At 36.0% G+C, this 15313-nt stretch overlaps 1 protein-coding gene across 4 annotated transcripts in view; it reads left to right on the top strand.

Moving 5' to 3' along the window:
• Positions 1-15313, top strand: part of SLC25A12 (solute carrier family 25 member 12) — a 183961-nt gene that overhangs the window by 128654 nt on the left and 39994 nt on the right. For all 4 annotated transcript variants that reach the window (XM_061184870.1, XM_061184879.1, XM_061184890.1 and 1 more), the window contains 3 exons: positions 2156-2295; positions 12456-12602; positions 14759-14897. In XM_061184870.1, coding sequence (XP_061040853.1) covers positions 2156-2295; positions 12456-12602; positions 14759-14897 — 426 coding nt within the window. The remainder of the gene's footprint in view (positions 1-2155; positions 2296-12455; positions 12603-14758; positions 14898-15313) is intronic.

Below are 15313 nucleotides of genomic sequence, written 5' to 3'. Positions count from 1 at the left end.
GATTTTAGTTAAAAGTTTTTATTTTAGAGCTATTTTTCTGAATGTAAATTATACATTGTAATTTTGGTTTATAAATATCTTTTTTGTGATAATAGAAAACAATTTTCATGGTTCATTACATTTTCATAAGTTTGAAAGCTTTTGAATCTTTGGCTTTATTTGATATAGTTTCGCACTTGAGATTCTGATATTTTCCAATCATACAAAGGGAATTCAGTTTTATTCCACTATTATATAAAACTTATTTAGGTAGCAATACGTATATTTCTTATCAAATAGTTGAGTTTTGGGAGTTGTGACCTTTAAAATAAAGGTTATAAAATAACTCATTCCCTTTAATAATTTATCTTAATGTTACTTAAATGTATGTAGTAATTTAAATTATCCTAATATGCTTTCCATTAATTTCTTCATATTCCCTTAGTTTAACACTTAAAATAAGAAATCAAGTTAATTAATTTGGAAAGAGAAGCAACTAATTAATTGAATTAGGAGGATCCTAAAAAAATCTTTGCTAAACGGCCATAATACTTTTAACTCTAAATAGTTTTTTGCCATCCTTATTATTTTAATTATTTTGTAAACTTTAACATATTTTACAACTTGTTGAAGTTTCATATAGATTCAAGGGTAATCCTTTGTGTTGGTTAGGATCCCATGACTTGCTGTATTGCGTTAATTCTTTGCTTTCAGAAACAAAAACTCATATATTTAATTTGTGTTTATGGAAGATGAAAATAATTGACATGATTTGAAAACTCTGAAATACTGTTGCTATTTAGGCCAGAAATAAATGCTACATTCCATTTGAAAGAAAAGATGAGAATCCCATCTCCCCAGTGACATCCAATGCCGCCTTCCAACTGACTAATCACTGTGACCTATTCAGAGCTGTCATGTTGAATCCAGACTGGTAGGATTTCCAGTTCAGGATTCTTACACTCCCTCCTGCTCCCCCAGCATAGCAATGCTTTTATCAAAAAAAAAAAAAAAAAAAAAAGTATATTAAAACTAAAGGGAATCCATTAAACCATTTACAATATGAGATTTATATCTTACTCAAAGAATTTGCAGAAATTAGATAAAATAGCATAGTTGGAGATTATAAAACATTAAGCTTGTATTTACTAATTCTTTAGTATAATTGATAGCTATAGATAGTAAAATCCTTTCACTAATATAATTGGCTGAAATTTGAAAATAATTTTGTTCTTAAGACATCAGTAAAACGGGCTTCCTGCTTTCTTAGCTTTGTTAACGATTTTTTTTTTTTTTTTTGGCATGAGCTTCTAAATTAGTCTATCCAGTCTATGCTTGTTAAAGTACCAGTCATTTGTGAATTGACTTTCATAGTAAGTGTAGAACGGTGTAAGAAAGTGAATGACATTGTTAGTGCATGAAGACAAGCTGTCAGAGGGTTTTGGTTGTATATTACACAGTGTGACTGGTTCCTATCTAAAAGTTAGTATACTGTGTTTAGTCCTTCTTTATTTAAAAGTGAATCACTAATTTCACTTATCTTAAAATATTTTAATAGCTGAGACTAATAATCATGGTTTTTATGGGGATCTTGAAGCTTTGTGTCAAGACCATATTTTTGACAATATCAGAAGCTTTTAATAAGGTGCTTGCTGCTGAGCTAATGATATGCTTTTGATAGTATTTCTTATACCTATCTTCAATAGACATATTCAGGCTAGTGTGAATGTAATAATCAAGCCTCAATCAAGCCATACTTAGTATGACAAATATTGCATTATACTGTAATTTAGGTATTCATGCTTCTGATAAAGGGCTTAATTCGACTCCTTGAGGAACCGGGAAAACACTATTGATTTTATACTGGAATGCAAAGTAGCAGCCATTTATAATGCAAGATATAAATCACTTCCTAATTAAAATTAAATCAAGAGAAATTAAGAATCTCATGGCCTTATATGTAATGGTACACAATCTTAACTGTAAAATTATATTTTGTATCAATTGTGCTCCTGTGCATGGGTTTCTGAGCACAAAAAATTTTGCAGCTAATGTTAGTAGGAGCAGATAATATTGACTTTTAAAATTTCTCTTAATTTCTTTCTGTAGGAACATTGCAGTGGACTAAACTACTTATTCCAGATATAATTTATTTATTTTTGTTTTCCCTTTCAAGAAAATGTCAAAGAAATTTTTGGACAGACTACTATTCATCATCATATCGCTTTTAACTGGGACTGTGAATTTATCCGGCTGCATTTTGGGCATAATCGGAAGAAGCATCTTAACTACACAGAATTCACACAATTTCTTCAGGTGAGCTTAGTTTTTCATAACCAGCGTAAATATATACCATTCCTCCTCCACCTCCTTCCCTTTTAGCTTTATTAGGTTTATTACAAAAAATAGCAATCCTCTGTGGCATTTCACCCCCATTTTTCATTTCTCACTCCCAGAGGCAACTTATTTAAATTCTCATATTTGTTTCTTTTGGTGTTTACTTTCATAGCTTTAAATAATAAACATGTGCTGGCACTTCTACTTTTTAATTTTTCACTTTTAGGTTTTTTTTTTTTTTTTTTTATGGCTGTGTTGGGTCTTCATTTCTGTGCGAGGGCTTTCTCTAGTTGTGGCAAGCGGGGGCCACTCTTCATCGCGGTGCGCGGGCCTCTCACTATCGCGGCCTCTCTTGTTGCGGAGCACAGGCTCCAGACACGCAGGCTCAGTAGTTGTGGCTCACGGGCCCAGTTGCTCCGCGGCATGTGGGATCTTCCCAGACCAGGGCTCGAACCTGTGTCCCCTGCATTGGCAGGCAGATTCTCAACCACTGCGCCACCAGGGAAGCCCAGGTATTTTTTATTTAATTTGAACTATGGAAGATTAGGAGCTAGCTTTTTCACCTTTCCCTCTCTATCACAGACTTGGACATTTTCTGTCCCCACCCTCCATATAATTACGTCATGATTCTGCTTAGATCGGTAATCATATTTGAATCACCACAATTTTGTAAACACTGTGCATGACTAAAATGATTTTCTTAGAGATTCTAATTTTTATTATTTCATTTTCTGTATATTAATGCCAGTTCATTCTCAGACTTGGCCTCAGTTACAAAAATCTCATTTTAATATGTTTAAAACAGAGTAGGTGTTTGGTCAATTTCATCCTCTTGGAGCAATCCAGGAGCTTGCTTTCTTTTTAAAAACATGTGAGGTAAAATTCACTTACCATAAAATTAACCATGTGAAAGTGCACAATTTAGTACATTCACAGTGTTGTGCAACCACCAGCTCTAATTCCGAAACCTTTTCATTACCCCAGACGAAAACCCTGTACCAGGTAAACAGTCACACCCCATTCTTGCCTTTCCTTAGCTCCTGAAACCACCAATTTACTTTCTGTCTATGGATTTACCTATTCTGGATATTTCATATCAGTGGAATTATACAATATGAATTTTTGTGTCTGGCTTTTTCTTAGCATAGTGTTTTCAAGGATTATCTGTGTGTAGCATATATTAGTACTTCATTCCTTTTTATGGCTGAATAATATTCCATTGTATGGACATATATTTTGTCTATCCATTCATTAGTTGATGGACACTTGGGTTGTTCTTGCCTTTTGGCTGTTATGAATAGTGCTGCTATGAACATTGGTATACATGTATGCTTTTGAATACCTGTTTTCAAATCTTTTGAGTATATCCCTAAGGTGCGAGATTACTGGGTCATATGGTAATTTTAACTTTTTGAGGAACTGCCAGTCTGTTTTCCACAGCCCCTACACCATTTTCCTGGAACTTTCTGATACTGGACTTTGTACTTACTACATAGCTGTCAGCTTGTGATCTCCCTTCACCTTCATCCTGGGGAGTCCATTTGCTTTTCTGTTATGTTGAACCTTCCATTTGCTGGATTTCATCTCTTCCTTTATTATGGTTTGCTTTCTTTTTTTTTTTTTTTTAATATTTATTTGATCTATTTATTTATTTGGCTGTGTCGGGTCTCCGTTTCGGCATGTGGGATTTTTCGTTGCGGCGCTCGTTGTGGCGCGCAGGCTTCTCTTTAGTTGTGGAATGTGGGTTTTCTCGCTCTGGTTGTGGCACGCGGGGTCCAGAGTGCACGGGCTCTGTAGTCTGCGGCACACGGGCTCTCTGGTTGAGGCGCGCATGCTTAGTAGTCGCGGTGGGCGGGCTTAGTTGCCCCGTGGCATGTGGGATCTTATTTCCCCGACCAGGGATTGAACCCACGTCACCTGCATTGGAAGGCGGATTCTTTACCACTGGACCACGAGGAAAGTCCCTACTTCCTCTTTTTCGGTAGTATACTTACTGCAGGGGCTTCCTAAGGAAAGTAAAATAATTTTTTGTGAGACTTTTGATATCTGAAAACCTCTGCTCTATCATTACCTTTAGTTTGGCTGGATATAGAATTTTAGTAATTTATTTTCCTCCTAATTTGAAAATATATCTCTTTTGTTTTCTAGCTTCCAGTGTTGCCACTGAGCAGTCCAGTACCATTCTAATCTTGATTCTGTTTTGAAACTTTTTTTTTTCCCACTCTGGAGGGTTTTAAGATTTTTTTCTTTTCAGCATTTTGAAATTTCATGATGATATTCCTTGATGTGAGTTTATTTTTATTCATTGTGCTGAGCATTCAGGGGCTCTTTTTTTTTTTTTTTTTTTTAAATAAATTTATTTATTTTATTTTTGGCTGCGTTGGGTCTTCGTCTCTGTGCGTGGGCTTTCTCTAGCTGCATTGAGCGGGGGCTACTCTTCGTTGTGGTGCGCGGGCCTCTCATCGCAGTGGCTTCTCTGGCTGTGGGGCACGGGCTCTAGGCATGCAGGCTTCAGTAGTTGTGGCACGTGGGCTCAGTAGCTGTGGCTTGTGGGCTCTAGAGAGCAGGCTCAGTACCTGTGGCTCATGGGCTTAGTTGCTCCATGGCATGTGGGATCTCCCCGGACCAGGGCTCGAACCCATGACCCCTGCACTGGCAGGCGGATTCTTAACCACTGCACCACCAGGGAGGCCAGGGGCTCTTTTAATTTGAAAGCTTATGTACTTCAATTCTTGAAAATATTCTTTCTACTTTTCTTCTATATTTTTCCTGTCTAGAACTAGTAAACATAATAAATGTATGATCCTTTAGTTTTCTTTTCTCTCCTGTTTTCCTTCTGAACCTTCTATTGTTTCTTTTGTTATATTTCTAATTTTCAAGAGTTCTTTTTGGTTTTCTAAATATTTCTTTTAAATATAGCATACTGTTCTTTTTTCATGGATGTAGTATTTTCTCTCACTTCTCCAAACATATTAGAGGCAGGGTTTTTTGCTTTTTTGTTTTTTTTTAAATTTTCTTCTCCCTGCAAAGTGTCTGTTTCTGTCAAGTTACTTTCTTTCTCTTTGTTTGGGTCTCTCTTTTTCATGTTAGTAGCTCTTCTCCTATGTCTGATGGTTCTTGGTCCTCTGCTCATATTAAAATCAAGATTGAGGCTTATTGGGAGCTTTGGGTTCATGGCAGGATTTATTAACTGGACCTTACTGTAAAGTTCTCTGGCTGGGCTCTTTTTCCGGGGACTCTCTAATGTCTGTATGTTCAGGTCTTTTACTTTGGATTGGGGAATCAGAATAATCATTTGGCCTCCCATCTGGAGTATTAGATCTGGCTTTTGATATTCTGGTTCCTGAGTAAGACAAAAGGGTTAGAGGTCTGCAACATTCAGTATGGAGATGGACTTTCATTTAATTACCTGTTTTCATCTGTGCCTGGTCTCCCTTAGTCCGGAGATCCTCTGTTAGACTCACCTAGTTGTCTTCCAGAGTTGGGAAAGGGCTAGTGGCCTGGCTGTGGTGGAGTATAGCAGGTAACTAATTGCTGTATAAACAGGCTTCCATCTAAGCCTCCTGTTCTCAGCTCCACCTTCACCATTACTTCTGGGGGTACTAGTATAGCCAATTCACAAGTCTTTGGCAAATTCTGTCATGTACACTGGATTGCTTTTTTGCTTTCCTCACTTCTAGTTTTCTTGGGCCTGCTAAGCCAGTTGTCATTTGCTCTTTTGCCCTCTAATCTTTTTGTAAATTTATTTATTTATTTATTTAATTATTTATTTATTTTTGGCTGATTTGGGTCTTTGTTGCTGCACGTGGGCTTTCTCTACTTGCGGTGAGCAGGGGCTACTCTTCGTTGTGGCGTGTGGGCTTCTCCTTGCGGTGGCTTCTCTTGTTGCAGAGCATGGGCTCTAGGTATGCGGGCTTCAGTAGTTGTGGCACACGGGCTTAGTTGCTCTGCGGCATGTGGGATCTTCTGGATCAGGGCTCGAACCTGTGCCCCCTGCATTGGCAGGTGGATTCTTAACCACTACGCCACCAGGGAAGTCCCTCTAATCTTAAAAATGTAGTTTCTGTCTTCTTTTCTGTTCTCTTTGTCCTTGAGTTTCTGTATTGTTTTGTTTTTCATTCTTTAGTGTGATTTTTAGTGAAGAGTAGAGTTTTGAAAGACAACAGAGCTAAATGTACTAGTTCAGTCTCATCCAAAGCCACAGTATTTCTGAACCCCTGCTATTTTCATCTCATAGTTAGATGAGATGCATTTCTAAAAACACAAGATCTTTAGCTTTAGCATAACTTCCTGTATTTACCCTTTCCCTCGGTTCCCCTTTTTCCCACCCTTTCAATCTAGAAGCAGATTTATTTTATTTTATCTTTTATTTATTAGAGTATTTTTATCTCTTTAGAATATCTTTTTTTTATCTTTTATAGGTCCAGAGTATTGTTTTTTTCATTAGCGTGATCACAGTATCTATTCTACCCTGATGTTTTGATTACACTACATAAATGGAGAGCTTTATATGTAGAACTTTTATCCTTTGGTTGCTTCTTTTTGAAGTCCTTAATTTTAATTTTTTATTTTGAAAGACTTCAAATATATTTAAAAATAGAATAGTATAATGAACCCCCATGTACCCATCAACTAGCTTCAACAATTATTAAATGTTGGCCAGTCTTTTTTTAATCTATACTCTCCACTCTGTTCCCTACTGGAGCATTTGGAAGCCAATCCCATACACTCTATAGTTTCATATGTGATACTTCAAATATATATCTTTAAAAGATACAGGGGAGTCCTTCAACTGTTGACCTAATAGAAAATAGAAAATAGAAAATCTGTTCTTCCAGCATTACTCTTGCATTACTCTTGCAGTGAGGATTCTGCTTTTCTTCAGTACTGAATGTCATTAATAAGGCTTAATCATGCCCATGGTTGCCACTGGATATTTCTGAGAGTCTAAGACGTGCATCGAAAAGACAAAGACATAACAAAGACGTAAATAGGGAGGAAAAAAAAGAATGAGGAAGGGAAAGCCTATGTAAGATAGAGTGGAGCTGTGTGTGCTTCTGATGCTGCTTAGGAATATCCTTTCCTTGGAGAACACTTTCAACCATATTTTAAGGCTGAAATAAGGATAAAAAATTCCTGCTTCATTTGAAGGGTGATGTGGTTGGAGCTGAGGTGATAGAAAGTTGGAGTATGTTAGGGAGAATGACTAAAGTGGAAGAGGAGAGAATTTACAAATTGGAGATTTAACAACACGCTCCTAAGTAATCAATGGTTCCAAGAAAGAATCAAAAGGAAAATCAAAAAATATCTTGAGACAAATGAAAATGGAAGCACAGCATGCCAAAACTTAAAGGATGTAGCAAAAGCAGTTCTAAGAGGGAAGGTTATAGTGATAAACACCTACATTAAGAAAAAAGAAAAATCTCAAACAATCTACCTTTATACCTCAAGGAACTTGAAAGAGAATAAACTAATAAGCCCAAAGCCAGTAGAAGGAAATAACAAAGATCAAAGGAGAAATAAATGAAATAGAGACTAGAAAGACAGTAGAAAAGATCAATGAAACCAAGAACGGGTTTTTTTGAAAAAATAAACAAAACTGACAAACATTTAGCTAGATTAAGAAAAAAAGAAGACTCAAATAAAATCAGAAATGAAAGAGGAGACCTTACAACTGATAAAGATCGTAAGAAACTACTATAAACAGTTATACACCAACAAATGAGAAAACCTAGAAGAAATGGATAAATTCCTAGACACATACAACCTACCAAGACTGAATCGTGAAGAAATGGAAACTCTGAACAACGAGTTACTAGCAAGGAGATTGAATCAGTAAACAAAAACCTCTCAATGAAGAAAAGTCCAGGATCAGATGGCTTCACTGATGAGTATTACCAAACATTTTAAGAAGAATTAATATCAATCCTTCTCAAACTCTTCCAAAAAATAGGAGGCTATACTTCTTCCAAATTCATTGTACAAGATCCGTATTACCCTGATACCAAAGCCAGACAAGGGCACTACAAGAAAATTACAGGTCAGTATCCCTGATGAAGATAGATGCAGATATTCTCAGCCAAATATTAGCAAACTGAATTCAGTAGTATACTAAAAGGATCATATACAATAATCAAGTGGGACTTAATTCCTGAGATGCAAGGATGGTTCAACATATGCTGATACACCACATTAATACACTACAATGAAGGATAAAAATCATGATCATCTCAATAGATATAGATGCAGAAAAAGCATTTGACAAAATTCAAAATCCTTGCATGATAAAAACTCTGAAATTAGGTGTAGATGGTGTATACCTAAGCATAATAAAGGCTGTAGATGACAAGTCCACAGCTAACGTCATACTCAATAGTGAAAAGCTGAAAGCTTTTCCTCTAAGATCAGGAACAAGTCAAGGATGTCCACTGTTGCCACTGTTATTCAAAAAGTAATGGAAGTCCTTAGAGCAATTAGACAAGAAAAAGAAATAAAAGGCATCCAAGTTGGAAAGAGAAAAATTAAAATTAAAATTGTCCTTGCTTGTAAGGGACATAATATGTAGAAAACCCTAAAGACTTTATGCTTACACAAAATACTGTTAGACCTGATAAATGACTTCAGGAAAATTGTCGGATATAAAATCAGTATACAAAAATGAGTTGCATTTCAGTACACTAACAAGAAACTATTGGAAAGAGAAATTAAGAAAACAATCTCATTTACAATAACATTAAAAAGAAGAAAACAGGAATAAATTTAAGGAAGTAAAAGATCTGTAAACTGAAAACTATAAGACATTGATGAAAGAAATTGAAGAAGACATAAATAAATAGAAAGATATTTTGTGTTCATGGATTGGAAGAGTTAATATTGTTAAAATGTCCATACTACCCAAAGCGATCTATAGATTCAGTGCAATCTCTATCAAAGTTCCAGAGGCGTTTTTCACAGAAATAGAAAAAACAATCCTCACATTTGTATGGAACCACAAAAGACCCCAAATAGCCAAAGTAATCTTGAGAAAGAACAAAGCTGGAGGCATCACACTTCCTGAATTCAAACTATATTGCAAAGGTATAGTATTCAAAATAGTATGATATTGTCATAAAACAGACACATAGATCAGTGGAACAGAATAGAGAGCCCAGAAATAAACCCATGCATATATGGTCAATTAATTTTTGACAAAAGAGCCAAGAATACACAGTGGAGAAAGGGTAGTCTCTTTAATAAATGGTGTTGGGAAAACTGGACAGCCACAGGCAAAAGAATGAAACTGGACTCCTGTCTTAAACCATACACAAAAATCAACTCAAAATGGATTAAAAACTTGAACGTAAGACCTGAAACTTTAAACTCCTAGAAGAAAACAGAGAGAGTAAGCTCCTTGACTTCAATCTTGGCAATGATTTTTTGAATTTGACATCAAATTAAAAAATAAACAAAATAAACAAAAGCAAAAATGAACAAGTAAGACTACATCAAACTGAAAAGCTGCACAGCAAAGGAAACCATCAACAAAAAGAAAAGGCAAGCTATGGAATGGGAGAAAATATTTGCAAACTACATATCTGATAAGGGGTTAATATCCAAAATATACAAGGAACTCATTCCACTCAGTAGCAAAACAAAACAAAAACCCCCCAAAACGCAATTAAAAAATGGGCAAGAGACCACAATAGACATTTTTCCAAAGAAGACATATAGATGGCCAACAGGTACATGAAAAGTTGCTTAGCATTGCTAATCATCTGGGAAATGCAAATCAAAACCACAATGAAATATCGCCTTGTACTTGTTAGGATGTCTGTTATTAAAAAGACCAAAGACAACAAATGCTGTCAGGGATGTGGAGGAAAGGGAACCCGTGTACACTGTTGATGGGAAAGTAAACTGGTACAGCTATTATGGAAAACAGTATGGAAGTTCCTCAGGAAGTTAAAATAGAGCTACTGTGATCCAGCAATCCTACTTCTGAGTATATATCCAAAGGAAATAAAATCATCATCTCAAAGAGATTATCTGTACTCCTGTGTTTACTTTTTTTTTTTTTTGTACTCCTGTGTTTTTTGCAGCATTATCACAGTAGCCAAGGTGTAGAAACAACCTAAGTGTCCATTGACAAAAGAATGGATAAAGAAAATGTGGTGTGTGTATATATATGTGTGTGTGTGTGTGTGTGCATGTGTGTGTGTGTGTGTATGTATATTATTCCACATTCATACAATGGAATATTTTTCAACTTAAAAAAAAGGAAATTCTCTCGTTTGCAGCAACATGGATGAACTCGGAGGGCATTATGCTAAGTGAAATAAGCCAGACATAGAAAGACAAATACTCCATGGTTATCACTTATATGTAGAATTGAAAAAAAAAAAAAAGAAGTTGTACATGTAGAAACAGAGTAGAATAGTGGCTAGGGGGTGGGAGAAATAGGAAGAGGCCGGAAAAAGGGCACAAACTTTGTTATAAGATAAATAAGATCTGAAGATCTAATGTATAACATGCTGACGATAATACTGTATTATATAATTGAAATTTGCTAAGAGAGTAGAACTTAAGTGCTCTCATCAAAAAAAAAAAAGAAAAAAGATAAATATGTGAGGTGATGGATGTGTTAATTAACTCAATGGTGGGAGTCCTTGCACAATATATACATATATCATCACACTGTACACTTTAAATGTATTATAATTTTATTTGTCAATTATACCTTAATAAGTTGAAATTTTTAAAAAGCAGAAGGGGGTGGAAAGAAAACTTTGTCAAATCATGCTGGTTGTTTATTTTGTACTCTATCTTTCATACATTTTTACCAGTTGACTTTTAGTTTCTCTACTTCTATTGGTCTTTTCAAGACCAATAGAATATTTGAATATTTATAAATATTTCAAATTCAAATATTTACATGTGTGATGATGGATGTTAATATGTTTAGATGTTTTCCACAATGTTATTAAATTTTTTAAAAGTTAAGATTATTGAAAGATTTAGTAGGTTTGATATACTTGTCTCTAGCCTATCAACCTGCTAAGAAAAAATATTTTAAAAACTTGTTTTATTGTTAAATATCATACAAATACAGAAAACCATATAAAACAAATGTATAACTTAATGAATTATGAGACAAACACCTGCTAAGGCAATCTTAATGTCTCTGAATTACTATTGAGATATAGAAAAATATAATTAGTAAAAGGGTGAAACTTCTATCAAAAGCTATTTTAAATGTCAGAAAAGGGTAAATCAACATTGATTTGTAGGTTTTTATAAATGAATGGCAATGCAAATTGCCATTACAATATTTACAATATTAAATTACAATATTTAACTTTATCTGTGAATAATATTTATATATTTAGATAGGAATATTATTTCCAGAGTTGCAAATAGTGTGAAAATGACATCTAATAGCACTATTATTATGTTGTGATAACAGATTTATTTGGATTATGTCATATGTCCTCAGGGCAGAAATGCTCTAAATTTTGACTTTTATATAGTCCTTAGGGTATTACTGGCACCTTTTTTTTTTGATATCACCTATTACAAAAGTCAGCTGCCCAGTAGTTTAAAAGTTTAGAGATCTTCTGTATTGTTCTACAGTTTATGAGTATCACTCAAAGCCACACAGAGTGATAGCTGAACACTATTTATGCAGTTTGTTATTCATAACTTGCACGTTAGAATTTCAAGCTGCAGTTGGTTGAATCTGCGGATGCGGACCCCTCGGATGTGGAGAGCCAGCTGTAATTCAGAAAGTACTCTTGGATGATAAGAATGCCTTCAAGCAGGAGAGTTACTAGTTATTTTAAAGGTAGAACTTAAAGCACTGAAAAGATACTCTGAAAGGTTTTCAGTGATGAAAACTTCTCAAGTAAACAAAGGTTTTTTTCCCTCCCTTTTCTTTATTGACATTCTGTGATTCACTTTTCCTGAGGAGTAACATGTAGTACATTTTCAGGAAAACGTGCTTTTTAAAAAGAAATGAAGAGTTTTGTTGTACTATCAGAGCTGTATATTGTTCATTTTTGTAGTAAATGCATGTAGGGGAAGGATGTCTATCCTTCTTTTCTAAAACACACTCGGGATGTGCTTTAGTTAACCTAAGGCCCCATTTCTAACTTTCCCTCTAGGAACTACAATTGGAACATGCAAGACAAGCCTTTGCACTGAAAGACAAAAGCAAAAGTGGCATGATTTCTGGTCTGGATTTCAGTGACATCATGGTTACCATTCGGTCTCACATGCTTACTCCCTTCGTGGAGGAGAACTTAGTTTCAGTAAGTAAAAAGCAACCACTTCAACTCTCTGTTTCCTTAAACCTTTGAAACCATTGTTCTGGATTGCATCCCTGGGCCTATCTCACTCTCAACTATTCTAACTTTATGCTTAGTTGGTAGTAGGTAAACAGGTGTCTGTAAGGGAGGTGGGGGGGTGATAGTGAATAGTCTTTCCCCAGATCATAATTGCTTTTTTCAGCACTGCCATCTTGCTCTCATGTATTTCCAAATTGTTTATTTCCATTTACAGAGTCCACCTAAAAAAAACAGGGGAGTTTGTAGACAAGGGTGTGCAATTACTTTTTCCAGTGAGCAGTACTTCTCTCAGACACTACTGCCTTCACCTTTGGCCTCTTTCCATCCCACCAGGCTCCCAAAGCCTTGCTATAAGGATGGCTCCTTCCTTTGTTGCCAGCAGGGTGCTGTTTGCTAGAGGGATCATCACTGGCCTCTACACTGTTTTAATAACCATGGCTGTGGCAGAAGGTATGGAGGAAATACGTGGGCGTCAGCTTCTGTGGCTCACTCCTCTCTCTGCCCCTTCACCTGTGCATTCAGTCTGCATGGACCAGACAGTTTTTTGTTCTCTAAACTGCTAATCTCTGTAAAGCAATCATCTGGACCAATAGCAAACTGATGTCATCCACTTCCTCACAAAGAATGGTGAAACTGTCCTCACTTATCAGTTTTCTTGTTCATGTGTTGTACTTATGTATCAATTTTTGATTGCTGCTTGTTTTAAATGGAGGGAAGCCAATGAGGGATTTTGTTGTTTCAGCTGAAGATCATTATCCCTGATTCAGACTGGGGGTAGAAAGATCAACTTCTGTTCTTTTTCTTCAGTGAATTTGAACATGGAGCATGTCACTTTCTCCTACACATTTCACCTCCTTGACACCCATCTCCCACTCCCCTACCCTCACCTCGTACCCCAGCCAAAAAATGAAAGGAAGGAAAGAAAGAAAGGGAGAGAAGGAGGGAAGAAGGAAAGAAAATCCTAGAGAGAAGGACTCAGTGCCTTGGGGTGAGGGGACCCATTTAATCTTTTCCAGTTGGGTTAGATAGACCTGTTATAGCCTCAGTTTACCAAATGCCATCTCAATTTCTGGAGGAATGTGTTAAATAATTTGAGTCTGGCTTTTGGGTCGCTGGTATCCAAATTCAGGCTAATACAAATATCATATATATTTGGGTTAATGCATGTGTGTGAGGGATGGTGGGGGTGGGAACATATGCCCAGCATTACCTATACTGTCCTTAATGTAGACCTTTATGATTAAGGTTGTCACACTGGTATTTCTATGAGTATTTCTTTTGAGTTTTTAATAGAAAATGTTTTTAATCATCTGAGTTCCTCTGACTCTTGGCTTAGAAATTAGGCTTTTGCAAGCTATGAAAAATATTCACTTTTGAGTTTATGTCCAAGTGTTGGACAGAGGGAGAAATTACTTCCTCACCCTGTAGAGGTAATGAAGGCCATATTGTCCCCCATCCTTCCCCAGGCATGAGAGAGCCTCTTTAGCACTATTCTACTAAAGACATGATTTATATCTCTAGATTTTCTCTACATCTTTTGGAGATTTTGGTAGTTGTACCTTTTGTGATAGAGGTTCAGAACCTAGCACGGACTGTTCTATATCTTAACTATAACAATAAGCTTAAAAAGGAAAAGATTAGGAGAGTTGATATAGTGAAATAACCTTAAAATTTACAGTTACCACTGGTTTTTGTATATGTGTGTGGGAAAAAAAGCAAGTTTAAAAAATGCTCCTTATATTGTACATTGAGGTTTGGATTATCCAGAACTAGCAGGAGTTCCATAGTTGAAGGTCTTGAAAATCCTGTTTAAATAATCATTGGTTTTGATCTGTGATAATTGTATTTGTTGGTTTTGACCTTATAGGTAGATGAACCATGAAGTCCAACTTCCAGATGTTGCTTTCTTCCTTAACACCTAAATTACATAGACTTCCTTGAGGGCATGAAACACACTGACAGTGTTTCAGCACGATACCTTCCTTGTATTTATGGCCTGGCTGTTAATCATTTTAGTAATGAAGACTCCTTTGGATCTTCTTTGAGAAAAGTTCAGTGTCCATAAATGTATTTTTTTGGTTTTGTTTGTTTGTTTAACTTTCTGTGTTGTCATTTCCTAGGCAGCTGGAGGAAGTATCTCACACCAGGTTAGCTTCTCGTACTTCAATGCATTTAACTCCTTACTGAATAACATGGAGCTTGTTCGTAAGATATATAGCACTCTAGCTGGCACAAGGAAAGATGTTGAAGTCACAAAGGGTAAGATTTTAAAAATATACGTTGATTCGAATCTCAGCATTTTCACTTTTCCTTATCTAGGGAATGAGGTTGGTCTAAGTTTACTACTCTGAAGCCAGATCTAGAAAGTATGTTAACATGTGTGTATGCTTCACTTGGGCCATAATGGTCTCCAGAAATCCAGGTGGATTTAATGGGATGCTGAGGTCAGGAATGGAAAAGTGGCTTTGACAGTTTTGAAAAGAACCTTGGCCCAGTCTGTCAAACAGGTTAGTGGCAGCGGCTTGTTTGTATGAGGAAGGAGTTGCCACAGAAAGATGGGCAAGCCTACTCCTTTTGCTGAATTGTAGTGGGAAGTTTTAGGTGACTGGAGAAGAGCCAATTCTTTTGTCTTGTAACTCTGGAGACCAAATCAAATAAACAAGACAAGAGAGAGG

This window comes from Eubalaena glacialis, chromosome 1 (assembly GCF_028564815.1).
Source record: "Eubalaena glacialis isolate mEubGla1 chromosome 1, mEubGla1.1.hap2.+ XY, whole genome shotgun sequence".
In the NCBI taxonomy this organism is placed as follows: domain Eukaryota; kingdom Metazoa; phylum Chordata; class Mammalia; order Artiodactyla; family Balaenidae; genus Eubalaena; species Eubalaena glacialis.
This window is presented reverse-complemented; position numbering and strand designations above follow the sequence as displayed.